At 40.9% G+C, this 27,433-nt stretch overlaps 2 protein-coding genes across 2 annotated transcripts in view; both read left to right on the top strand.

The window, feature by feature from the left end:
* tmem231 (transmembrane protein 231) overlaps positions 1-12,898 on the top strand; it is a 28,978-nt gene extending 16,080 nt beyond the window's left edge. Inside the window, exons 5-7 of the mRNA XM_062022358.1 lie at positions 10,026-10,107; positions 10,371-10,476; positions 12,477-12,898. Of these exons, the coding sequence (XP_061878342.1) occupies positions 10,026-10,107; positions 10,371-10,476; positions 12,477-12,639 (351 nt within the window). The 3' untranslated portion in view covers positions 12,640-12,898. The remainder of the gene's footprint in view (positions 1-10,025; positions 10,108-10,370; positions 10,477-12,476) is intronic.
* adat1 (adenosine deaminase tRNA specific 1) overlaps positions 1-27,433 on the top strand; it is a 249,004-nt gene that overhangs the window by 77,878 nt on the left and 143,693 nt on the right. The gene's annotated exons all lie outside the window — the stretch shown is intronic.

The raw sequence follows: 27,433 nt of genomic DNA, 5'->3' as shown, positions 1-27,433 counted from the left end.
GGTATGCTCCAGGTCCGTGCTCCATTTGTGATTCGCCCAGTGAGCCGCCCTGATGTTGTTGTCACTGCATTGCTGCAGGAGCTTCAGGGCGGCTGGTACCAGTGGGTCTCTGGAGGGGAGGCGGGGCGTTGGCTCTGAGGAGAGTGTGAGCCTTTCATGGAGCAGGTGGTTCTCATCCATGTTTGCCCGGCCCGCCAGAGTTGCTACAGCACCTTGGCGACGAAGCTCAGCGGGTTGGATGCCTGCTAAGATGGGCAGTAGCTCCACAGGGGTGGGGCGCAGGCATCCAGTGATAACACGCAAGGCTTCGTTGATCGGGACATCAAGTTGTTTAGAGTGAGCACTGCGCGCCCAGACAGGTGCGCAGTACTCAGCAGTTGAGTAGACCAGGGCAAGTGCTGCTGTTCGCAGAGTTCTTGCCCCGGCACCCCAACCGGACCCGACCAACCGTCTCAGCAGTGAGACGCGGGTGTTGAGTTTCTTGCGTGTTGCCAAGAGGTGTTTACGGAAAGTGAGCGACCTGTCCAGGGTGACCCCAAGGTATTTAGGGTCAGGACGAGGGTCTTCAGGTGTAGGACGAGGCCGGCATAGGGTAAGGGAAGCCCCATCCGGCTTCCGCACCTCGAACCTGATCTCACGATCCGCTTCCCAATTGTATAGGTGGAAAGCTTGTGTCACCGTCTTGGATTCGCTGAGCTTCAATCTCCAGTTATGGAGGTAAGCCACTAAGGGATCGAGAAAGTTTACGTTCACGCCGTGATCCCTGCAAGTAACCGCGCTGCTCTACTCCATGGCAACGCGGCGAAACAAAAAACTTTCAACTCGGGTACCCTCCCGTTCTGGCTAGCTAGTTAAAATGGGATATTGTGATTTCACAAGACTGTCTTAGAAGTGATCATTTGAAAATGTTCAATTTGAAAAATGTGCACTTAGAGAAAATACAAAAAATAAAGTGTTGCATATTGATATTTATCTGTTTCTATATATATTTATTGTGAGAAATCATTAAGATGATCAGTGTTTCCACAAAGATAAATATCATTAATTATTAATAATAACAGAGTTAAAGGTAAATTGAGCAAATTGGCTACTTCTGGCAATTTATTTAAGTGTGTATCTAACTGGTAGCCCTTCGCAGTAATCAGTACCCAAGAAGTAGCCCTTGGGTTCAAAAAGGTTGGTGACCCCTGGTCTATAGATTCCTAAGATACATAGATATCTAATGTATTCATACATTATTTATGTAGGATATATATACGCATGTATATATAACTTAATCATATTGTTTATTGAATTTAAAAATAGCTGACCGTTTTTTTCCCCCTTCTCTCCCCCTTCTCTGGGATTATATTCCCAGTTTTGATCTCGGACGTCCGGCCACTTATAGCATATAATAATATTCTATTAGTGTTCAGCAAACTATGAATAATAAAACACGCCAAAACCTACTGTACTGTGTACTTGTAGAAATACCCTTTACAAAGCTAAAATATGCTAAAACAACCACTTTGCTGCTGCCAAAAATTGATTTCAAGTAATATTTTGATACTGACACATCTCATCTCTGCATATTTTACTAGAATAACCTTATGAGTGTTACATATATCAAAATGAAGTACCTACTGTACTGTTTACTTCTTGAAATACCCTTTTTAGAGCAAATATCTACCCAAATGGCCACTTTGCTGCTGCCAAAAATGTATTTCAAGTAATATTTGGATATTTACACATCGCATATTTACATATTTTACTAGAATACCCTTATGGGCATTACATATATATAAATCAAGTACCTACTGTACTGTTTACTTGTTGAAATACCCTTTACAAAGCTAAAAACTACCAAAACGACCACTTTTGCTATTGCCAAAAATGATCTCAAGTACCGTATTTTCCGCACTATAAGGCGCACCGGATTATAAGGCGCACCTTCAATGAATGGCCTATTTTAAAACTTTGTTCATATATAAGGCGCAACGCATTATAAGGCGCATAGAATAGACGCTACAGTAGAGGCTGGGGTTACATTATGCATCCATTAGATGGAGCTGCGCTAAAGGGAATGTCAACAAAACAGTCAGATAGGTCAGTCAAACTTTATTAGTAGATTACAAACCAGCGTTCTGACAACTCCGTTCACTCCCATAATGAATAAACAGCTGTTTTATTATTTTCCCCGAGGTAAAGTCAGTGACGTGGTGTTTTGTTTATCTTTTAACAACAGCAAGGTATAACATGTAGTGCAACATTTATATCACATACACTGCAAAAACTTAAATCTAAGTAAGATTAAATATCTCAAATAAGGGTGATATTTGCTTATTTTCTGTCTAAGATAATTCTTCTCACTAAGCTGACTTTATGTCAGAGTGTTTTACTTGTTTTAAGTGTTTTGGTCCTAAATGATCTCAGTAAGATATTACAGCTTGTTGCTGAGATTTGATGACCTATATTGAGTAAAACATGCTTGAAACTAGAATATCAACTGTTGCAAAGCTATGTCATCAACACTCACAAGTATAAAACTACTTTTTTAAAGTAATCATTCTTACTTCAAGCATGGAAAAAAAATCATGATGGCGAGCGCATATCATTATGTCAAGATAATGGCACTAGTATTTACTTAATTTAAGAATGTTTTTCAACATATTGAGCAAAAAGATCTTTTTTTTTCTACCAAGAAAAGTGCAGTTGTTATTAGTGAGAATATACTTATTTTAAGGTATTTGTGGGTTCATTGAGGTTAGCTAATTTTACTTGTTTTGGAAAGTCTTGACAAGCCGAATTTTCTTGTTCTATTGGCAGATAATTTTGCTTAGTTCAAATAAAACACCAAAAAAATTGTTTTTTTCTCTTGTTTTTGAACACTGACTTTTTGCAGTGTATAAGGCGCACCGGATTATAAGGCGCACTGTCAGCTTTTGAGAAAATTGGGAGGTTTTTAGGTGCGCCTTTATAGTGCGGAAAATACGGTAACATTTTGATATTGACACATCTCATCTCTGCATATTTTACTAGAATACCCTTACGGACATTACATATATCAAAATCAAGTACCTACTGTAGTGTTTACTTGTTAAAATACCCTTTTAAGAGCTAAAAACTACCCAAATGGCCACTTTGCTGCTGCCAAAAATTGATTCCAGATAATTTTAACAATAATAACAAAATGTCAAAACATTTCTCTAAAAAAACAATATTATACATTCCGAAAATGTAAACGATAGCAAGAATATATGTATATATACGTGTGTGTGTGTGTGTATATATATATATATATATATATATATATATATATATATATATATACACATACAGTATACATATATAATAATAATGGATTAGATTTATATAGTGCTTTTTTAGACACTCAAAGCACTTCACAGAAGTGAGAACCCATCATTCATTCACACCTGGTGGTGGTAAGCTACTTTCGTAGCCACAGCTGCCCTGGGGTAGACTGACGGAAGCGTGGCTGCCAATTTGCGCCTACGGCCCCTCCGACCACCGCCTATCATTCGTCATTCATTATTCATTCACTGGTGTGAGCGGCACCGGGGGCAAGGGTGAACCACTAATGGTACGCTGGCTCCATCTAGTGGTTCGCCAAAGACTCACTTGATTAAAGTACAGTGTTTTTTTTTCCTATATTCAAACACAGTGTTACTGTTCGAACTGTGTGTATATGTTACAGGGGCCAAAAATATTAAATACAATTGTTAAATAAAACCACTGCCTAATTTTTAATGAATATTTACGTTACTGTATTTTAATGCCGGTCATTATGGTGGGCTTGGAGAGCCAAGTGTTTTTTGAGGTGGTACTTGGCGAAAAAAGTTTGAGAACCGCTGATTTAGACAATTATAGCCAAACAAAAATATCACTGATCTATAGTTTGTTAAATAAAAAAAGAACACTTTCAACACCGTTTTGCAATCCATGAAAATATGTGTGTATGACTATGGTCATATTTTCGGACATGTACGCAGTCTTGCTCCTGTGTCTTTAATAGTAACAGTAATTCAGTACAGAATGAGTCATTTCCAAATATTAGCTTCGGCCTACTTACTGTTTCATAGATGTCCCGATGGTTCGTCTGCAGATGGAGCTTCAAATTGGTTGTATTTTTGCAGAAAAAAAAGTGAGCTACGGGGTTTACAAGTTGTTTTGTTGTCTACCGCGGCAAAGGTGAAGTGCATCCTTCTGTCTTCTCTTCTTTCGTCCCGTTGGAGAAGACATGAGTCTTGCTTTTCCGGGTAAAAAATCAAAACACTTTGTCTTACAAAGACGCGAGTTCTAATTGGATACCCTTTGAGATTTTCCACCCGCTCCTCTCCCGCATGCAACTGTGATCGGATATTTTGTTCCACCCGCTTAAAGACGAAATTAAATATGATTAGATTTGGCCCGAGTCTGTGAATGTAAGTGTGAATGTTGTCTATCTGTGTTGGCCCTGCGATGAGGTGACGACTTGTCCAGGGTCTACCCCACCTTCTGCCTGAAATGCAGCTGGGATAGGCTCCAGCACCCCCACGACCCTGAGAGGGACAAGCGGTAGAAAATGATGGATGGATGGATTTCGTGGATTTTTGTCTCAATTTAATTTGTTGACTAAATTGTCAATTAATTTCGTCATTGTTTTAGTCAACGTGCTTTTGTTTTCATTCATCATTGTCCTGATTTCATCAAGGGAAAATAGGTTGGTAATGATAATGAAGACAACAATTTTTTGTCAACAAAATTAACACCACTTTTACTGACTAGTTCCTCCAACTCAGATGTTGTTTCTTCTGTGTTTGAAGACGTTGAGTGTGTGAGCTATGAGCGGCGAGGCCCCTCAGTGCATGAGGGGCACACAAACAATGATCAGTGACTTTTCGGCGTCAATCACTTGTCCATTTGGTTATGGTTATGGTTTCAGTTTATTTCGAACATGCTACACCAGGGGTCGGCAACCCGCGGCTCTAGAGCCGCATGCGGCTCTTTAGCGCCGCCCTAGTGGCTCTCTGGAGCTTTTTCAAAAATGTGTGAAAAATGGAAAAAGATGATGGGAAAAAAAAAAATTTTTTGTTTTAGTATGGTTACTGTAGGAGGACAAACATGACACAAACCTCCCTAATTGTTATAAAGCACACTGTTTATATTAAACATGCTTCACTGATTCGAGTATTTGGCGAGCGCCGTTTTGTCCTACTAATTTTGGTGGTCCTTGAACTCACCTTAGTTTGTTTACATGTCTAACTTTCTCCGACTTTCTAGGACGTGTTTTACGCCACTTCTTTTTCTGTCTCATTTTGTCCACCAAACCTTTAACGTTGTGCATGAAGGCACAAAGGTGAGTTTTGTTGATGTTATTGACTTGTGTGGAGTGCTAATCAGACATATTTGGTCATTGCATGACTGCAAGCTAATCGATGCTAACATGCTATTTATGCTAGCTATATGTACAAAGTGCATCATTATGCCTCATTTGTAGCTATATTTGAGGTCATTTAGCTTCCTTTAAGTCCTCTTAATTCAATTTATATATCATGACACACTATCTGCATGTAATATGGCTTCTAATTTGTTGCGGCTCCAGACAGATTTGTTTTTGTATTTTTGGTCCAATATGGCTCTTTCAACATTTTGGGTTGCCGACCCCTGTGCTACACAGATGCGCAAACATTTTACTGTAGTTTGATTAACATTGGCTGGATTTATTTTCAGGGCAAAATGCAAACTAAAGGGTTAAAGGCCTACTGAAATACATTTTTTTTATTTAAACGGGGATAGCAGATCCATTCTATGTGTCATACTTGATCATGTCGCGATATTGCCATATTTTTGCTGAAAGGATTTAGTAGAGAACAACGACGATATAGTTCGCAACTTTTGGTCACTGATAAAAAAAAAGCATTGCCCCTACCGGAAGTAGCGTGACGTAGTCAGTTGTTCACCTCCTCATATTTTCCTATTGTTTTCAACGCAGCTAGAGCGATTCAGACCGAGAAAGCGACGATTACCCCATTAATTTGAGCGAGGATGAAAGATTTGTGGATGAGGAACGTTAGCGTGAAGGACTAGAATGCAGTGAAAGACATATCTTTTTTTGCTCTGACCATAACTTAGGTACAAGCTGGCTCATTGGATTCCACACTCTCTCCTTTTTCTATTGTGGATCACGGATTTGTATTTTAAACCACCTCGGATACTATATCCTCTTAAAAATGAGAGTCGAGAACGCGAAATGGACATTCACAGTGACTTTTACCTCCACGACAATACATCGACGAAGCTCTTTAGCTACTGAGCTAACGTGATAGCATCTGGCTCAAATGCAGATAGAAACAAAATAAATAAATCCCTGACTGGAAGGATAGACAGAAGATCAACAATACTATTAAACCATCGACATGTAACTACACGGTTAATAATTCTCAGCCTGGCAAAGCTTAACAATGCTTTTGCTAACGACGCGGAAGCTAACTTAGCAACTTAGCAACCGGACCTCACAGAGCTATGATAAAAACATTAGCGCTCCACCTACGCCAGCCAGCCTTCATCTGCTCATCAACACCCGTGCTCACCTGCGTTCCAGCGATCGACGGCGTGACGAAGGACTTCACCCGATCACAGATGCGGTTGGCGGCTAGCATCGGTTGGTGGCTAGCATTGGCTAGCGCGTGTGCTATCCAAGTAAGTCCTCTTGTTGTGTTGCTACAGCCAGTCGCTAATACACCGATCCCACCTACAACTTTCTTCTTTGCAATCTCCATTGTTCATTAAACAAATTGCAAAAGATTCACCAACACAGATGTCCAGAATACTGTGGAATTATGAAATGAAAACAGAGCTTTTTGTATTGGCCTCAATGGGGAAGCCATACCTCTGTTCTACTGGCTATGTCACGCGCATACGTCATATCCAAAGGAGTTTTTCAACCGGAAGTTTAGCGGGAAATTTAACATTGCACTTTATAAGTTAACCCGGCCGTATTGGCATGTGTTGCAATGTTAAGATTTCATCATTGATATATAAACTATCAGACTGCGTGGTCGGTAGTAGTGGGTTTCAGTAGGCCTTTAAAATCTGTCCGCATGTGTGCGCCTTTTTCTTTTAAAATACTCGCACAACTTATTTTTAGTCGCAAATGCCAGTAAATTACTCGCACTGTACAGTCCTGGATGTGCGTAGTGTGCATAGAGTTGGTCAGTTGCTGGAGACCTTGGCTCTTTCTCGTCTTCTTGATGTGCACTTTGTAAATGAGGGTATGGGCTAAACGAGGGACGTGAAAAACGCACGGCCCGCAAACATATTTTTAATGAAAGAAACTGCTGTTCTAAATGTGTGCACTGGATGTCACAATAGCAATTCAAGTGTAACCCACGTCACACATGACACTTTAAAGGTGATGTGTCAGCTGGCTTTAAGCGCCCTCTGGATTGGCTGCCACTACTCCAATCAGGTGCAAGCAATCAGCTGCTCTTGTTGTGACTGGCAGCAGTCCTCAGAATTTTCAACTAACTTCAAGTGTTTTGCCAAGAGGATTATTTGTAATATGTACATTTTCAGAATGTGCTGATGGAACCTTCTGCTTCTCCTGTTAAGTGTGACATCATCCTATTGCTCAGCAGAGGTTAAGTTAAAGTTAAAGTACCAATGATTGTCACACACACTAGGTGTGGTGAAATTTGTCCTCTGCATTTGACCCATCCCCTTGTTCACCCCCTGGGAGGTGAGGGGAGCAGTGGGCAGCAGCGGCGCCGCGCCCGGGAATCAATTTTGGTGATTTAACCCCCAATTCCAACCCTTGATGCTGAGTGCCAAGCAGGGAGGTAATGGGTCCCATTTTTATAGTCTTTGGTATGACTCGGCCGGGGTTTGAACTCACAACCTACCGATCTCAGGGCGGACACAGGTGTTGCATAATATGGCGTTATCTCCTGTCATGTCAAATATTTTTTTAATCAGTAGCCTGTCATAAGTGCTGACAAGTCAACAAAAGCAACGCTTATTAGCTTCCTCTGACACCCGTCTTCTACGTGCGGTATGTACTGGGTGTTGCTTAGCAGTTGGCCTGTGCATGATTTTCGATAACGGAATCTGGCTTGATCCTTGATCAGCTCAACGTCTATCTGAGGCGCCAGTTGGTTGAGAAGTCTCTCGAAAAGCGTGTAGATGATGCATAATAGGGCGATTGACCATTAGCTTTTAAAGAGGTTGGGATTTTTCCCAGGTTTCAGCAGAGCAATGGTGGTGGCTTTTTCTTTCAGATGGTTGTGATATGCTGAGTCTGAGTGCATGCATTATACATTGTTAGGACCCATTTCATGGTGGCTGGGCCAAGTTGTGTAATAATTTCAGTCAGTAGGTCATCCGATCCTGCAGCTTTTCCCGGCTTCAAGCTCCTCTATTGTGAAGGCCTTGGTTAAAATGGACATGTTCTGCTGATTTCCCGCGATGGTTGTGGCATGATGTTATTATCCTTTGGCTCTGTACTTTTTCGCACACTCTTGGCATTGTCTAGATGAGTTTCAAGAGGTAGTCACCTGAAATGGTTTTCACTTCACAGGTGTGTTTGAAGCTCATCGAGAGAATGCCAAGAGTGTGCAAAGCATTAATTGGAGCAAAGGTTGGCTATTTTGAAGAAACTAGAATATAAAACATGTTTTCAGTTCTTTCACCTTTTTTTGTTAAGTATATAACTCCACATGTGTTCATTCATAGTTTTAATGCCTTCAGTGACAATCTACAATGTAAATAGTCACGAAAATAAAGAAAACTCATTGAATGAGGTGTGTCCAAACTTTTGGCCTGTACTGTATACGTATATTTATATATATATATATATATATATATATATATATATATATATATATATATATATATATATATATATATATATATATATATATATATATATATATATATATATATATATATATGTGTGTATGTATATATATATATATATATATATATATATATATATATATATATATATATATATATATATATATATGTGTGTATGTATATATATATATATATATATATATATATGTATATGTATGTATGTATGTATATATATATGTATGTATGTATGTATGTATGTATATATGTATGTATGTATGTATATGTATGTATGTATATATGTATGTATATAAATATATATATATATATGTATATGTGTGTATATATATGTATATATGTATGGGTGTGTGTGTGTGTGTGTATGTATGTATGTATGTATACACATATGTATGTATGTGTGTATATATATATGTTTTCATTTTGCTGGGTTGGTAGTAGCTCAGTCTGTAAGAACTTACTGCAGTAGTTCTCAAAATTTTTTCACCAAGTACCACCTCAGGAAAAACGTCTCTCTCCAAGCACCACCATGATAACCAACATTAAAATACAGACGCGTAGTACTGTAGGGTAGGCCTATGTATTCATTAAAAATAAGGCAGAGGTTTTATTTAACAAGTATATTTAATATTTTTTGCCACTGTAACATTACACACAGTTTGAACAGTGACATTGTGTTTGAATATAGGAAAATAAAACGTTGTACTTTAATCAAGGAATTATTTGGTGTCCCACGAGCTGGAGCCCGCGTACCAGTAGTGGTACACGTGTGACAGGTTAAGAATCACTGACTTACTGGACTGAAACCAGAGGTTGATAGTACACAAGGGATGGGTTCCTTTCACATTTAAATCGATACAAGCTCTTAATCTGTGTCAATTTTCGGTATATTTTGTGTGTTCATTTTTATGTAACATTTAACAATGATCTGATAACAACTGCTGTACATATTTTGTTTTCTTACACATCTTTGCAAGTATGCATTCGTTTCAGTTTGTCCTAGGTGTGTTGCCGTAGTCAGAAGGTGTTTTTGACCAAAGTGACACATTCAGCACCCATTCCTAAGATTCAGGTTCCTTTGTAGACAAAATGAAAGTTGTAAAACTCCTTTTGGAGACATGAGGTATCAGGTAAAACCAGTGTGACTCATTCATTTTGTTTTTGTTTTTTTCTTGGAGGTTTCTGTGATTGACAGCTCCAGCCCTTTTGCAAGCGCGTATAACCTTGACAACATAGTAGGGCGCTACCAAGAACGGAACTGTAAGTTTTTGCTTGACATTACTGATGTTAAATGTTGGACCTGCACTTTCCAAACACTGATTTAGGAAATAAAGTCTCTGTTCTCAAGTTGTCACGCTCTAACAAGCAGAAACAGCCAAAGGGTATTTGTCAAATGCCATCAATTGCCTGGCAGCCAACTAACTTTCTTGAACTGATTAAACTTTTATAATAAGTATATACATTGTTTATTGTTAACACTGTGAAATATTTATTCTGTTTTTCTCCATTTGTTTCTTACAAAGTGACCACCGTACTTTCCTGTCCAATGCCGGTGTGGACGACAGGACGTGCCTCAGAGTCTCCTTTCCAACTTCATGTAGAAATCCGCTACCCGTTGGAGGTTATTAGATATCCTTTCAAGAATACACCTTTTGTTTTCATTTTCCCTGATCCTTAAAAAAGGAAATGTTGTCAGAGACATGCATAGATTCCTCAATGTGGATTTCAAACTATAAATTTTATGTTTCACTTTTACAGGTGGTCCTGTTACTACCTTGGTAGTGTAAGACCAGTTGAAGCGTCATAATTGAGACCACTACGCTGCTTGGTTATCACTGATAACCGAGCAGCGTAGTGGTCTCGTGATATGTTTGAAGATAGTATATGTATCTAAGCATGTTGAATTTTACTTTTTTTGACGCACTGCCACCAGAAGTCTGCAGTAAAAAAAAAAGTTCCCAAAAATGAGAGCGTGTAATGACAAGCTACAACAGAACTTTAAAACCCAAAACCAGTGAAGTTGGCACATTGTGTAAATCGGAAATAAAAACTAAATACAATGATTTGCAAATCCTTTTCAACCTATATTTAATTGAATACACTGCAAAGACAAGATACTTAAAGTTTGAACTGGTAAACTTTTTTTTTTTGCAAATATTACCTTATTTGGAATTTGATGCCTGCAACATGTTTAAAAAAGCTGGCAAAAGAGACTGAGAAAGTTGAGGAATGCTCATGAAACACTTATTTGGAACATCCCACAGGTGAACAGGCTAATTGGGAACAGGTGGGTGCCATGATTGGGTATAAAAGCAGCTTCCATGAAATGCTCAGTCATTCACAAACAAGGATGGGGTGAGGGTCACCACTTTGTGAACAAATGCATGAGCAAATTGTTGAACAGTTTAAGAACAACATTTCTCAACGAGCTATTGCAAGGAATTTAGGGATTTCACCATCTACGGTCTGTAACATCAAAAGGCACGTAAGCGTAATAAACATTGAATGCCCGCGACTTTCAATCCCTCAGGCGATACTGCATCCAAAACCGACATCAGTGTGTAAAGGATATCACCACATGGGCTCGGGAACACTTCAGAAAACCACCGTCAGTAATTACAGCTTGTCGCTACATCTGTAAGTGCAAGTTAAAACTCTACTATGCAAAGCCAAAGCCATTTATCAACGACACCCAGAAACGCTGCCGGCTTTGCTGGGCCCGAGCTCATCTAAGATGAACTGATGCAAAGTGGAAAAGTGTTCTGTGGTCTGACAAGTCCACATTTCAAATTGTTTTTGGTAACTGTGGACGTCGTGTCCGCCGGACCAAAGATGAAAGGTACCATCCGGATTGTTATAGGTGCAAAGTTCAAAAGCCAGCATCTGTGATGGTATGGGGGTGTATTAGTGCTTAAGGCATGGGTAACTTACACATCTGTGAAGGCACCAGTAATGCTGAAAGGTACATACAGGTTTTGTAGCCACATATGTTGCCATCCAAGCAACATATTTTTCATGGACGCCCCTGCTTATTTCAGCTAGACAATGCCAAGCCACCTTGTGCACGCGTTACAACAGCGTGGCTTCATAGTAAAAGAGTGCAGGTGCTAGACTGGCCTGCCTGTAGTCCAGACCTGTCTCCCATTGAAAATGTGTCCCGCATTATGAAGCCTAAAATACCACAACGGAGACCCCGGACTGTTGAACAACTTAAGCTGTACATCAAGCAAGAATGGGAAAGAATTCCAGCTGAAAAGCTTCAAAAATTGTTCTCCTCAGTTCCAAAATGTTTACTGAGTGTTGTTAAAAGGAAAGGCCATGTAACACAGTGGTAAAAATGCCCCTGTGACAACTTTTTTGCAATGTGTTTCTGCCATTAAATTCTAAATGAATGATTATTTGCAAAAAAAAACAAGTTTCTCATTTTGAACATTAAAAATCTTGTCTTTGCAGTTTATTCAATTGAATATAAGTTTTTATTTACGATTTTCACAACATGCCAACTTCCCTGGTTTTGGGTTTTGTACTTGTGGTTGACGTTTTGACTGATTACGAAACATAGTAACACGAGGACCACTTGTAAAGTGTGACTCAACACTTTATTATTTTTTCTCCTTGACTCCCTGCACCTATCGTCCTGGCTTTTGGGAAACAATCAAGTTTGCTTGGGTCCAATATGTCAGCGTTCTGCTCATCTTTCTCTGGCTTTTCGAACGCATCCAGAGGTTTGTTTTCCAGAGCCAGGTGTTGACCACTGTCCCAGTATCGTTTGGAAAACCCCACCAGCACTGACGGTGTGTGACACCGCACCAACTTTATATTTATATATATTCTAAAAGTTTTATCCTTTGTATTTTAAAGAATAGTTGCTGCAGAATCACACGGTACCATGTTAGTTACTAGCAAGTTTCAAAATTCACTAAGTCCAGCGATGTAAATATATTTTTAAAGTGTAGAGTTTTTATTTTGCCTTCAGGACTTGGATGTTTGTATGTTCCTGCTATTCTGTTTTGCATTATGCAGGGTGTGTTTGATACAGGAAATGACATAAGCGGGCTTTTGCATTTTTGGACTTGTTTCACCAAATTACATAAGTCAACCAGTTCCACATGGGCAAAATGGTCTGGAAAGTAACAACATCCCCCTGGAATTCACCTTTTAAAAGAACCATAGCCCAGCACAGCAGGCTGCATGGTTGTGTTTGTGATGTTAAATCTCCACGCCCAAATCCATGCCTAGATGTGAGAAATGTGGCAGTGTTTGAAAGCTAACATTTAGCTCTTTCAACGCTACAAGTATCAAGTAGGTACAGGCTACCTTCGTTTTTGTACACCACGCTTTTCGTAAGATTTCAATCAATTGCTCAAAAAGTTAGCATTTTTCGTAAAGCGTCTTCAGTAACAAGTCTTCATTAAAGATAAAAGTGATGTTAAATTTTCATTCATACATTTCATTCATCATTTATACGTAGTTTACATTGTTTTCTGCATGTAAAACCCGTCCATCCAATTTCGAAAACTTGTCCCTCTAGGGCGGGGGTTGGCAACCCGCGGCTCTAGGGCCGCATGCGGCTCTTTACGAGCAGACGAGCATGTTCGGCAGCGCACAATCACGGAGTACTTACAAGCAGACACAGTGTGTAGACAGAAAAGGGTGAACGGATGCATTTTGGCTTAAAAGCTAACAATAAAGGTGAAGCTATAACACTAAAACGCCCTCAAGAAGATGTGCTTTAAGACATGGCTAGCTAGCTAGCGGCAGTCTGCAGTGTTTTAGCTACTTCTAAATCACTAATCCTCGCCTCCATGGCGACAAAGTAAGTTTCTTACAAGTATCATCCCTGCAGGACGAGGAATAGCTAAACATGCTTCACTACACACCGTAGCTCACCGGCGTCACAATGTAAACAAATGCCATGGGTGGATCTTCACCTGACATCCACTGTAATGATACCAAGTACAAGAACGTATATAGTCGATACTACTATGATTACATCGCTTTTTTAGCATCACAAAATCTTATTTAGTTATTTTAAAATTTATATAATGTTTATAAACTCTGGACACATGAGGACTTCGATTATGACCAATGTATGATCCTGTAACTACTTGGTATCGGATTGATACCCACATTTGTGGTATCATCCAAAACTAATGTAAAGCATCCAAACAACAGAACAATAAGTGATTATTACATTTTAACAGAAGTGTAGATAGAACATGTTGAAAGAGAAAGTAAGCCGATATTAACAGTAAGTGAACAAGTAGATTAATAATTCATTTTCTACCACTTGTCCTTAATCATTTTGACAAAATAATAGAATGATAAATGACACAACATGTCACTGGATATGTCAGCAGCTAAATTAGGAGCCTTTGCTTTTTTACTTACTACTAAAAGAAAAGTTGTCTCGTATGTTCACTATTTTATTTAAGGACAAACTTGCAGTAATAAACATATATTTAATGTACCGTAAGATTTTTTGTTAAAATAAAGCCAATAATGTTATTTTTGTGGTCCCCTTTTTTTTAGAAAAGTATCGAAAATTATCGATATGGCAGAGGGGTTAGTGCGTCTGCCTCACAATACGAAGGTCCTGAGTAGTCGTGAGTTCAATCCCGGCCTCGGGATCTTTCTGTGTGGAGTTTGCATGTTCTCTCCGTGACTGCGTGGGTTCCCTCCGGGTACTCCGGCTTCCTCCCACCTCCAAAGACATGCACCTGGGGATAGGTTGATTGGCAACAGTAAATTGGCCCTAGTGTGTGAATGTGAGTGTGAATGTTGTCTGTCTATCTGTGTTGGCCCTGCGATGAGGTGGCGACTTGTCCAGGGTGTACCCCGCCTTCCGCCCGATTGTAGCTGAGATAGGCTCCAGCGCCCCCCGCGACCCCGAAGGGAATAAGCGGTAGAAAATGGATGGATGGATGGATTTTGGTACTGGTACCAAAATATTGGTATCGGGAAAATACTACCCTGGACCCATTCTCAAAAAATTAGTTATGTCTCTATTTTTGGCTGTCTAGAACAGATTCTTTGGATTTATATTATTTCTAATGGAAACTTTAGTTTTTTTACAGTTTGGTTTTCAACTGACCTTTCAGGAGGAATTATTAAAAAAACAGGGTATTACTGTTTTATACTGGAAATATCCTGCTAAAAGCCAGCATCCTCTCTCAGCAGGAGAAACATAATAACTATCAGAACTTTTGTGTGAGGAGAACCTGAAAACAATCAAGTGAGAGGTGACACTGCATCCTCTTCACACTACCATGACTATTGTTGCGCTAAGAGCCACTCCCTCTATAGTGTTGTCTGCTGGCAGTGTTAGGTGGAAAAGTCATGACCCACGTTTTCTGCAGCAAAGTAGACCAGTCTGCCTTATTCAGGAAGCAGGTGCATCCTGTTTTGTCTCCTTTAGCATGTTGTCATTTTGCATTCTATTTGCTGTTTGTATTACGTTTCATGGTGGCTGACAGGCAAATACAGAAATGATGCAAAATCAAAACACAAAAACACCTGCAACAGAAACATGCAGCAAAGTAAAAATGCTGCAAGTTCACGAAAAAAAAAACAGAAGTTAGCCATGCAACTCTACAAAGCAGTTAGCCTGGCTGCTTTACAAGGTGATTTATGTTACTAGTAAGTTTGTTTGTTAGGAACCCTACGATCCAGAGAGTAAAATGGTCATTTAATTGTCTTAGAAGTAGACAAAACAGACACCAGTGTAGCGCAAGTAATTGCCTCTGGGTGAAAATGTAACACTTGCAGTAAAGAAGAATAACATGCAAACACTTGCACGCAGTAAAAAAATCAATTAATAAAACAATGAGGCCGGCAAATATACCCTTCTGATTAGTGATCAGCGGCAAGTAAGTCCCCTGATTACTTAACAGACACAGGTGTGTAGCTCAGCACTCAAAATAGTAAAAGGCATCATTGGAGAGAGGGAGAGAGAGCGCACTGGAACGGAAAAACACCAAATACAAGAAAAACAACACAAAACACAAGAAACCTTTTTCTGATGACTTGCACTGGATGGAATCAGTCAGGGATGCATAGTTTGGACAGTAGCTGCTGAGAGCCAGCCTCAAGCACACTTCCAAATGTTCATCAGTCGTGGTGGAACAATACTTGGATTTAATGATCTTCATGTGGGAAAAGGCTGACTCACATAAATAAGTAGACCCGAAAAATGCAGTCAAGGAGGTAGCACATTTCCTCATGTTGGGGTACTTTTCCACTGTGAGTAAGTTCCAGAACTGTCCATGAGCTCTGGACTTCAGCTGAATGTCAGCTTCAAGTTCAAAATCTCATCTTCCACTCCTGAAGAGTTCAGGTGAAACAATGTTGCAATTTTTGATGCAAGTGAATCAACCTCAGCAACCTATCATTACAGTAATCGATACGTCGATCATAATATTTTATTAGAGCGTATCAAAACACGTGTTGGTATGTCAGACTTAGCCTTGTCTTGGTTCAACTCTTATCTTACTGACAGGATGCAGTGCGTCTCCCATAACAATGTGACCTCGGACTATGTTAAGGTAACGTGCGGAGTCCTCCAGGGTTCGGTTCTTGGCCCTGCACTCTTTAGTATTTACATGCTGCCGCTAGGTGACATCATACGCAAATACGGTGTTAGCTTTCACTGTTATGCTGATGACACCCAACTCTACATGCCCCTAAAGCTGACCAACACGCCGGATTGTAGTCAGCTGGAGGCGTGTCTTAATGAAATTAAACAATGGATGTCCGCTAACTTTTTGCAACTCAACGCTAAGAAAACAAAAATGCTGATTATCGGTCCTGCTAGACACCAACATCTATTTAATAATACCACCTTAACATTTGACAACCAAACAATTACACAAGGCGACTCTGTAAAGAATCTGGGTATTATCTTCGACCCAACTCTCTCGTTTGAGTCACACTTTAAGAGTGTTACAAAAACGGCCTTCTTTCATCTCCGTAATATCGCTATAATTCGTTTCATTTTGTCCATTAGCGATGCTGAGATCATTATTCATGCGTTCGTTACGTTTCGTCTCGATTACTGTAACGTATTATTTTCGGGCCTCCCTATGTCTAGCATTAAAAGATTACAGTTGGTACAAAATGCGGCTGCTAGACTTTTGACAAGAACAAGAAAGTTTGATCATATTACGCCTATACTGGCTCACCTGCACTGGCTTCCTGGGCACTTAAGATGTGACTTTAAGGTTTTACTACTTACGTATAAAATACTACACGGTCTAGCTCCAGCCTATCTTGCCGATTGTATTGTACCATATGTCCCTGCAAGAAATCTGCGTTCAAAGAACTCCGGCTTATTAGTGATTCCCAGAGCCCAAAAAAAGTCTGCGGGCTAAAGAGCGTTTTCTATTCGGGCTCCAGTACTATGGAATGCCCTCCCGGTAACAGTTAGAGATGCTACCTCAGTAGAAGCATTTAAGTCCCATCTTAAAACTCATTTGTATAATCTAGCCTTTAAATACACCCCCTTTTTAGACCAGTTGATATGCCGTTTCTTTTCTTTTCTCCTCTGCTCCCCTCTCCCTTGTGGAGAGGGAGTTACACAGGTCCGGTGGCCATGGATGAAGTGCTTGCTGTCCAGAGTCGGGACCCGGGGTGGACCCCTAGCCTGTGCATCGGTTGGGGACATCTCTGCGCTGCTGACCCGTCTCCGCTCGGGACGGTTTCCTGCTGGCCCCACTATGGACTGGACTTTCGCTGATATGTTGGATCCACTATGGACTGGAATTTCACAATATTATGTCAGACCCACTCGACATCCATTGCTCGACGTCCCACTGGGGTGAGTTTTTCCTTGCCCTTATGTGGGCTCTGTACCGAGGATGTCATTGTGGCTTGTGCAGCCCTTTGAGACACTTGTGATTTAGGGCTGTATAAATAAACATTGATTGATTCCTGAAAAGGATAGCACATGAATGTAGCGACTGGCTTCAGCAAGGAAAAGTCTTGAAAGCGTCTGTCAAGCTCTGACAGACAATTGTCAATCTTCTCTGTGTAGTTGCACACAGGTTGCACACAGGCCTTCCCTTGCTTATCTAGCTCTGATGCCAGGTTCAGGAAGTTTGCCAAATCATGGCGCTTCAGCTTTGAAGAGAGATGTTGCATTTTGCGTTTAAAAGCATTAACTGAGCTGATCATATTGATCACAGTTGTCTTTTCCCTGCAGCTCTAGATTAAGTTCATTGAACATGTTTGTCAGATCGGTTAAAAATGCTAAGTCTCACAGCCACTGACCGTCATTTAGATGCTTGTATTCTGTATGTCCAGCTGCATGGAAAAACTCCTTAATCTCTGGACTGAGCTCTCGAAATCTTTTCAGGAATTTCCCTCGACTAAGCCACCTCTCGTCAGTGTGTAGCAACAACTCAAAATGGTCGCTGTCAGCCTTCTCCAGATGTGCATGGAATAGCCGTCTTTGAAGAGCTCTGGCGAAAATAGAACAGGCGATCTTCGTTGTCACATCCATGATGTCTTTCATTTTCAGCATTTTAGCACATAACGCTTGTTGGTGTATTATGCAGTGGTAATTGAGGAAGTCCAGGAAAGCATTGTCCTCCCTGCACTTGGCAATAAAAATCCATTGAAACGGCCAACCATTGCCGATGCTCCATCCAAGGTGATGGACACCAATTTGTACACTGGGAACTGGGATTGCTCGATAAAGTTTGAAAGACTGATATATATCCTCTCCTCGTGTCTGTTCTTTCATGTGCAGTAATGTTAGCTCTTCTTTTAGAATAGAATAGAATAGAATAGAATGTCTTTTATTGTCACTGTGCACAGGTACAAGGAAATTAAAAGCAACTCCAGTATCAGTGCGACGGTCTACAAATATGCAAAACAAAGGAAGGAAAGAAAAGAAAAATAGTGCAAAAGGAGGTAATGGGCACAGTCCGGTCGGTCCTGAGAATGAATGTTCTGAATGTGTTGTTTAAATATTAAATATTATACTATATACATATACACAGAAGCATTCAGACTGTGGGTGGAAAGCAAAAATTGCACACAGAGAGGTGCTAAACTATAAAATCAGTGTCTATGAGAGTTCACCGTGGTTATGGCTTTACGGAAAAAACTACTTGAGTCTGTTTGTCTTAGGCCTGATGACCCTGTAGCGCCTTCCTGAGGGCAGCAGGTCAATTAGGTCAAAGCCAGGGTGGGACCTGTCCTTGATAATGTTGGTAGCTCTGCTGAGGCAGCGGTAGGTCTAAAATGTCTATCAGGGGGGAGAGGGCAGCCGATGACCCGCTGTGCTGCCTTTTCCACTCTCTGGAGCCTCTCCCTGTCTGCAGCGGTGCAGCTGCCGTACCATGCTGTGATGCAGTATGTCAGCAGGCTCTCAATGGATGAGCGGTAGAAGGTCAGCAGCAGGTTGGAGTCCAGGTTGTACTTCTTGAGGACTTTCAGGAAGTGCAGCCGCTGCTGAGCCTTCTTAGTGATGGCAGTAGTGTTTTCTGACCAGGAGATGTTGTCAGAGATAAGGACGCCAATAGACCGGATGGTGTGGACCCTCTCCACACACTCACCCTTGATGTAGAGGGGGGCTAGGTCAATGCTGTGTTTCCTGAAGTCGACGACGATCTCCTTGGTTTTCTTGGTGTTCTGAGCAAGGTTGTTCTCTGAGCACCAGTCTGACAACTTCTGGACGTCCTCTCTGTAGGCTTAATCGTCCCCCTTTGAGATGAGTCCGACCACCCTAGTGTCGTCCGCGAACTTCACTATGAGGTTGTTGTTGTGTTTCCCATAAACTGCCAAGATACCTGTGGCGGTGGGGGCGTGGCTATGGGCGTGGTCACCATGACATCATCCAACTGGAGTGAGAAACACTCGCAATCTGTTATGTCCTTCCAAAGTTGCCTGGTGAAATCCTCCGCCATGGCTACGCTGCGCCTTGCAACAGTAATCCTTGACAGCTGGATAACTTTGATCGAAGATAACATTTATGCCTTATTTTTAAAGTCTCGAAACAATGAGTCCGCTGCTTCAACGAATGCCTCTTTTACCATCTCTCTGTCTTGGAAGGACTTCTGTTTTTTAACGATGAAATGACTCACGCGGAACGATGCTTCGGTGGCGGCTTTCACTTTCGAAGTTAGCTGTGAGAAAAATGACTGCTGCCCGGACAACTGCCATTTTAGTTCCTTCACCTTTCTCCTCCGCGTCGGCGTCGTAGATTTTATGAACAGTCCGAAAATGCCGCTCCACATTTCCCTTCTTTGGTAGTGCAACGATAGTCTAACAGATGAAGGATATGCACTTCGAAAATGACATTGTGAAAAAAAAGTCCTCCTCCCATTCCGTATGAAAGTGACTTGTTTTTGGCTTTTTGCTTGGTCTAGCTCCTCAACTCATTTAAGTTTAGAGAACAAAAACTAGGCTATAGATTGGAGACTAGCTTGGTAACTGGCTAGCTGGCTTGATAATTTGGCGCACTTGTTTGCGCATGCGCAGTCAGTGGTGTGCCGTCAGGGCTGATGCCGAAGTCTATTTTTTTAATGCCATGTGATCTACTCACACTACCTTCGAGATCGACTGGTCGATCGCGATCGACATATTGTGCACCCCTGGTTAAAACCATTGGGGGGACAGCCACCAGTCCAGGCCCCGAGTTGAAGACCGATGCGACTTGTAGAGAAACGCTGCGGCTGGAAAGAAGGAAGATGGAGGATGTGGTATGGATCCACCAGCAGCAGCAAAGGTCGTCATTGGGATGGAGCGCATCCCTGAAATGGCCAACGCTGCAGCCGGCAGGAGGGAAGGCGAGCACAGTATGTGCTGCCCAGCAGTCGAGATCCACACTCTGGTCCAGGGTTTTGCCACTGTCTGTGCTGAGGATGCCTGGAGAATGGCCATAACCGTAAGGAGGAAGGTGAGCATGGGATTAGTGCTCCAGCAGCCGAGAAGGTTTACACCCTGCTGGGCTGGAACCCACAAACCTGGCCTCCAGCTCCATCTTGATTTAGCAAAAGGTCCTCTTTGCAAGATCACTTGTTGGCTGGTGCCTTCTCTTAGGAACTTGTCTCCAACATGAGTTGTGTATGTAAATTGTTGAACATAAACATAATGTGTGCAGCTTTGATAGTGACACTACACTTTATGTTAGTGACACTACACTTTATGATAGTGACACTACACTTTATGATAGTGACATTGTCACGGTTGGGGTTGCAGCTTGCTGCGGGATCGTTACTCCAATGCTACATGGACTACTCCGGACGACAGCGTGCAGGTAAGATTTGGTTTATTAAACATAAATAGTAAATGGATACAAACAGACAAAAAACAAAACAAAAGGAAAGCGTGCCGTTCGCACGAGAAGCTAAAACAAAAACTTACTTAGCACCGGAATCAAGAATCAGGACTCAAGAACAGGGATAAACAAACGTGACTGTTGCATACAGCAAACAACGAAGCTACAATGAGTGACCGGGAAAAGCAGGCTTAAATAGAGTCTCTGATGATTAGACACAGGTGTGTCCCAAACAAGAGAGGCAGGTGAAAATCATAAGTAACCATGGTGATGAAACAAACTCACAGGTGCACAGGCAATAACAAAAGGAGTCCAAAACTACCAGAAAACACAAAACAAACATGATCCGGACCCAGGATCATGACAGACATTGCATGAGTCTAACTTGGGGGTCAGCAACCGCATGCGGCTCTTAAGCGCCACCCTAGTGGCTTCCTGGACCTCTTTCAGAGATGTGTGAAACTGGAAAAAGATGAAGAAAAAAATAATTTTTTTGTTTTAATATATGTCTGTAGGAGAACAAACATGACACAAATACCACTGTTTATGTTATACATGCTTCATTGATGAGAGTATTTGACAACCACCGTTTTGTCCTACTAATTTCAGCGATCCTTGAACTCATCGTAGTTTGTTTACATGTACAACTTTCTCCGATGCTGCCACTCCTCCTTTGTCTCATTTTGTCCACCAAACATTTTATGCTGTGTGTGAATGCACAAAGGTAAGCTTTGTTGATTTTAATGATTTGCTGGAGTGCTTATCAGGTATATTTGGTCAATCCATGACTGCAAGCTAATCGATGTTAAAGGCCTACTGAAATGAGATTTTCATATTTAAACGGGGATAGCAGATCAATTCTATGTGTCATACTTGATAATTTCGCGATATTGCCATATTTTTTAGTAGAGAACATCGACGATAAAGTTTGCAACTTTTGGTCGCTGATAAAAAAAGCCTTGCCTGTACCGGAAGTAGCGTGACGTCACAGGTTGAAGAGCTCCTCACATCTGCACATTGTTTACACCAGCAGCGAGAGCGATTCGGACCGAGAAAGCGACGATTACCCCATTAATTTGAGCGAGGATGAAAGATTCGTGGATGAGGAAAGTGACAGTGAAGGATTAGAGTGCAGTGCAGGACGGTAGGGTGTATATTTTTTCGCTCTGACCGTAACTTAGGTACAAGGGCTCATTGGATTCCACACTTTCTCCTTTTTCTATTGTGGATCACGGATTTGTATTTTAAACCACCTCGGATACTATATCCTCTTGAAAATGAGAGTCGAGAACGCGAAATGGACATTCACAGTGACTTTTATCTCCACGACAATACATCGGCGAAGCACTTTAGCTACGGAGCTAACGTGATAACATCGTGCTTAACTGCGGATAGAAACAGAAGAAACATGCCCCTGACTGGAAGGATAGACTGAAGATCAACAATACTATTATTACTTCTACTATCAGGAGACACCGAACCAAAACCTGGACCTGTAACCACACAGTTAATGCTGTCCAGCCTAGCAATGCTGTTGCTAACGACGCCATTGAAGCTAACTTAGCTACGGGACCTCGACAGAGCTATGCTAAAAACATTAGCTCTCCACCTACGCCAGCCCTCATCTGCTCATCACCACCCGTGCTCACCTGCGTTCCAGCGATCGACGGCGCGACAAAGGACTTCACCCGATCATCGGTGCGGTCGGCGGCTAGCGTCGGATAGCGCGTCTGCAATCCATCTCAAAGTCCTCCTGGTTGTGTTGCTGCAGCGAGCCGCTAATACACCGATCCCACCTACAGCTTTCTTCTTTGCTGTCTCCATTGTTCATTAAACAAATTGCAAAAGATTCACCAACACAGATGTCCAGAATACTGTGGAATTTTGTGATGAAAACAGACGACTTAAGCTGGCCACCGTGCTATTCCAAAATGTCTGCTTCAACCCGTGACGTCACACGCAAACGTCATCATACCGAGACGTTTTCAGCCGGATATTTCCCGGGAAATTTAAAATTGCACTTTATAAGTTAACCCGGCCGTATTGGCATGTGTTGCAATGTTAAGATTTCATCATTGATATATAAACTATCAGACTGCGTGGTCGGTAGCAGTGGGTTTCAGTAGGCCTTTAACATGCTATTTAGTAGGGCTGTGAATCTTTGGGTGTCCCACGATTCGATTCAATACCGATTCTTGGGGTCACGATTCGATTCAAAATCGATTTTTCTTTTTTTTCAATTCAACACGATTCTCGATTCAAAAACGATTTTTTTTTCCCGATTCAAAACGATTCTCTATTCATTCAATACATAGGATTTCAGCAGGATCTACCCCAGTCTGCTGACATGCAAGCAGAGTAGTAGATTTGTGTAAAAAGCTTTTATAATTGTAAAGGACAATGTTTTATCAACTGATTGCAATAATGTAAATTTGTTTTAACTATTAAATGAACCAAAAATATGACTTATTTTATCTTTGTAAAAATATTGGACACAGTGTGTTGTCAAGCTTATGAGATGCGATGCAAGTGTAAGCCACTGTGACACTATTCTTTTTTTTTTAAATTTATAAATGTCTAATGATAATGTTAATGAGGGATTTTTAATCACTGCTATGTTGAAATTGTAACTAATATTGATACTGTTGTTGATGATATTCATTTTTGTTTCACTAGTTTTGGTTTGTTCTGTGTCGTGTTTGTGTCTCCTCTCAATTGCTCTGTTTATTGCAGTTCTGAGTGTTGCTGGGTCGGGTTTGGTTTTGGAATTGGATTGCATTGTTATGGTATTGCTGTGTATTGTTTTGTTGGATTGATTAATTTAAAAAAAAAATATTTTTTTAAAATAAGAATCGATTCTGAATCGCACAACGTGAGAATCGCGATTCGAATTCGAATTGATTTTTTCCCACACCCCTACTGTTTAGGCTAGCTGTATCAATCAATCAATCAATGTTTATTTATATAGCCCTAAATCACAAGTGTCTCAAAGGGCTGTACAAGCCACAACGACATCCTCGGTGTCGAGTGGGTCTGACATAATATTGTGAAAGTCCAACACATCAGCGAAAGTCCAGTCCATGGTGGGGCCAGCGGGAACCATCCCGAGCGGAGACGGGTCAGCAGCGTAGAGATGTCCCCATCTGATGGACAGGCTAGCGGTCCACCCCGGAGCAGAGTAGAAAAGAAAAGAAAAGAAACGGCAGATCAACTGGTCTAAAAAGGGGGTCTATTTAAAGGCTAGAGTATACAAATGAGTTTTAAGATGAGACTTAAATGCTTCTACTGAGGTAGCATCTCTAACTTTTACCGGGAGGGCATTCCATAGTATTGGAGCCCGAATAGAAAACGCTCTATAGCCCGCAGACTTTTTTTGGGCTCTGGGAATCACTAATAAGCCGGAGTTCTTTGAACGCAGATTTCTTGCCGGGACATATGGTACAATACAATCGTCAAGATAGGCAGGAGCTTGACCGTGTAGTATTTTATACGTAAGTAGTAAAACCTTAAATTGTATGTACATATTGCATCATTATGCCTCGTTTGTAGGTATATTTGAGCTCATTTAATTTCGTTTACTTGTGTCCTGTGTATTTAAATTATATTTGTATGTCTCATGACACATTATCTGTATGTAATGAGGCTGCATTTCTCAAGTTGTTTAAGATTAAGTAAAGTACCAATGATTGTCACACACACACTAGATGTGGTGAAATGTGTCCTCTGCATTTGACCCATCCCCTTGGGGAGCAGTGGGCAGCAGCGGCGCCGCGCCCGTGAATCATTTTGGTGATTTAACCCCCAACTCCAACCCTTTGTTGCTGAGTGCCAAGCAGGGAGGTTATGGGTCCCATTTGTGTGCCATGTTGTTCCAGACCACAGCAAATGTTTCCCAGCTTGCAAAGATTGTAATAAATCCATTTAAAGAAGACAGCCTGCCGTTTTTTTAAACTTGGACACACACATCTATACCTTTGGCCACTATGAGCCAGTCATTTCCAGAAGTTCTCTCATCCTGTGGTAAGCCTCCATTTTACTAATGATTTCCAATGTTGCAAAAATGTGTAGAATAAAAATAAAAATCCAACATTTCTGTCAACGAAGATTTGCATCAGCTTTTGATAGTAGGCTAATATAGCTAATATAGACACTTACATCACGTGTTGACTTCCATTATATCACTTATATAAGGCTTTGGATTTTTTATGGCTCCAGACAGATTTTTTTGTGTATTTTTGGTCCAATATGGCTCTTTCAACATTTTGGGTTGCCGACACCTGGTCTAACAGGTTGCTGGTAATACAATAACTCATCCAAATAATATTTCCTACAAATCTTAGTATTTTTATATGTGTTCAGTTTCTATTTGAAAGACAAATGACTACTATACAGTATAAAGCAGGGATGTCAAACTTGTTTTCATAGAGGGCCCCATCGCAGTCAGAGGGGCCACTTGTAACAGCGAATAATGAATTTGCCTCTGGATTTCATTATTAATTATATGTATATTTTTTCAGAAGACTGTCAATTTTACAGTAAAAACTTTACATTTTTTACAAAATTTTACCGTATAATCTAGTGTTTTAAAAAATTTTTTACAACATTTTACGGTAAATGGAAAAACAGTACCACTGTTTTTTGGGTGGGTTTTTCCAGAAAAAGCTGGCTGCTTAGTTGCCAGAATTTTTGCGTAAAATTTACAATGTTTTTTACAACATTGTATTGTTAATGGAAAAACAGTACAAGTTCTTTTTTTTTTACTCTGGCAACTTCGCTGCCAGTTCTTCTACCGTAAAAACAAATGTACCGTCTTTCCATTTACAGTAATACACCGTTAAAAACAACAACCGTAGATTTTACAGTCAAAAACTGGCAGCTCAGGCAACAGAATTTTAACACAAAAAACAGAACTAATTTTTTTAAATTTACAGTCTGTAAAGAACGTCAACTTTATTGTAATTTTTATTAATTTGATGGGTAGTTTGCTGTACAGTTAAGTATTTTTATTTAGACAGAAACATGTTTGGAAAGTATGATAATATACTGTAGTATTTGTTGCAATATTGGATACTAATTAATTCATTCATTCATTCATGTATTTATTTGAGTGGGACAGTACAATTAAACATTGCTACCCATTAGTAACCGATGTCAAAGTACATAAGACTTATAGCCACAGGCTAATTTGCAACCCTTGTCCCTGGTTATACAGCGGGAGAAGGAGACGGCAGTGAAAGACTGACGTCGTTAGCTGTCAGCGCATTTGTTAACCGCAGCAAATGTAAGTGAGGTGTGTGCGTAATCCAAATAAGCTATATTGCCAAAAGTATTTGGCCACCCATCCTAATGATGAGAATCAGGTGCCCTAATCACTTGGCCCGGTGTATAAAATCAAGCACTTAGGCATGGAGACTGTTTCGGGGTCGCGGGGGGGCACTGGAGCCTATCTCAGCTACATTCGGGCGGAAGGCAGGGTACACCCTGGACAAGTCGCCACCTCATCGCAGGTCCAACACAGATAGACAGACAACATTCATGTCTATATATATATATCCATCCATCCATCCATTTTCTACCGCTTATTCCCTTCGGGGTCGCGGGGGTGCTGGAGCCTATCTCAGCTACAATCGGGCGGAAGGCGGGGTACACCCTGGACAAGTCGCCACCTCATCGCAGGGCCAACACAGATAGACAGACAACATTCACACTCACATTCACACTCTAGGGCCAATTTAGTGTTGCCAATCAACCTATCCCCAGGTGCATGTTTTTGGAGGTGGGAGGAAGCCGGAGTACCCGGAGGGAACCCACGCATGCATATATATATATATATATATATCATACTTGCCAACCCTCCCGGATTTTGTCCGGAAAATCTCCCGGAATTTAGCCGGAGCTGGAGGCCACGCCCCCTCCAGCTCCATGCAGACCTGAGTGGGGACAGCGGCGACAGTTTGTTTTCACGTCCGCTTTCCCACGATATAAACAGCGTGCCTGCCCAATCACGTCATAACTGCAGAATGATCAAGGGCGAGTTCTTGGTTTCTTATGTGGGTTTATTGTTAGGCAGTTTCATTAACGTCCTCACAGCGCGGTAACAACACACAACAACAGCAGTCACGTTTTCGTCTACCGTAAAGCAGTTCGTCTGCCATGAACAGCAATGTTGTGACACTCTTAAACAGGACAATACTGCCATCTACTGGATAGCCTCCGGAACACTGAAATTCAAGTATTTATTTTATTTATATGTATAATAAAATAAATATATATATTATATATATATATATATATATATATATA

The sequence above is a fragment of the Entelurus aequoreus genome, linkage group LG16, assembly GCF_033978785.1.
Source record: "Entelurus aequoreus isolate RoL-2023_Sb linkage group LG16, RoL_Eaeq_v1.1, whole genome shotgun sequence".
NCBI lineage: Eukaryota > Metazoa > Chordata > Actinopteri > Syngnathiformes > Syngnathidae > Entelurus > Entelurus aequoreus.
The sequence above is the reverse complement of the archived record's forward strand: the minus strand, read 5'-3'. Positions and strand labels throughout refer to the sequence as shown.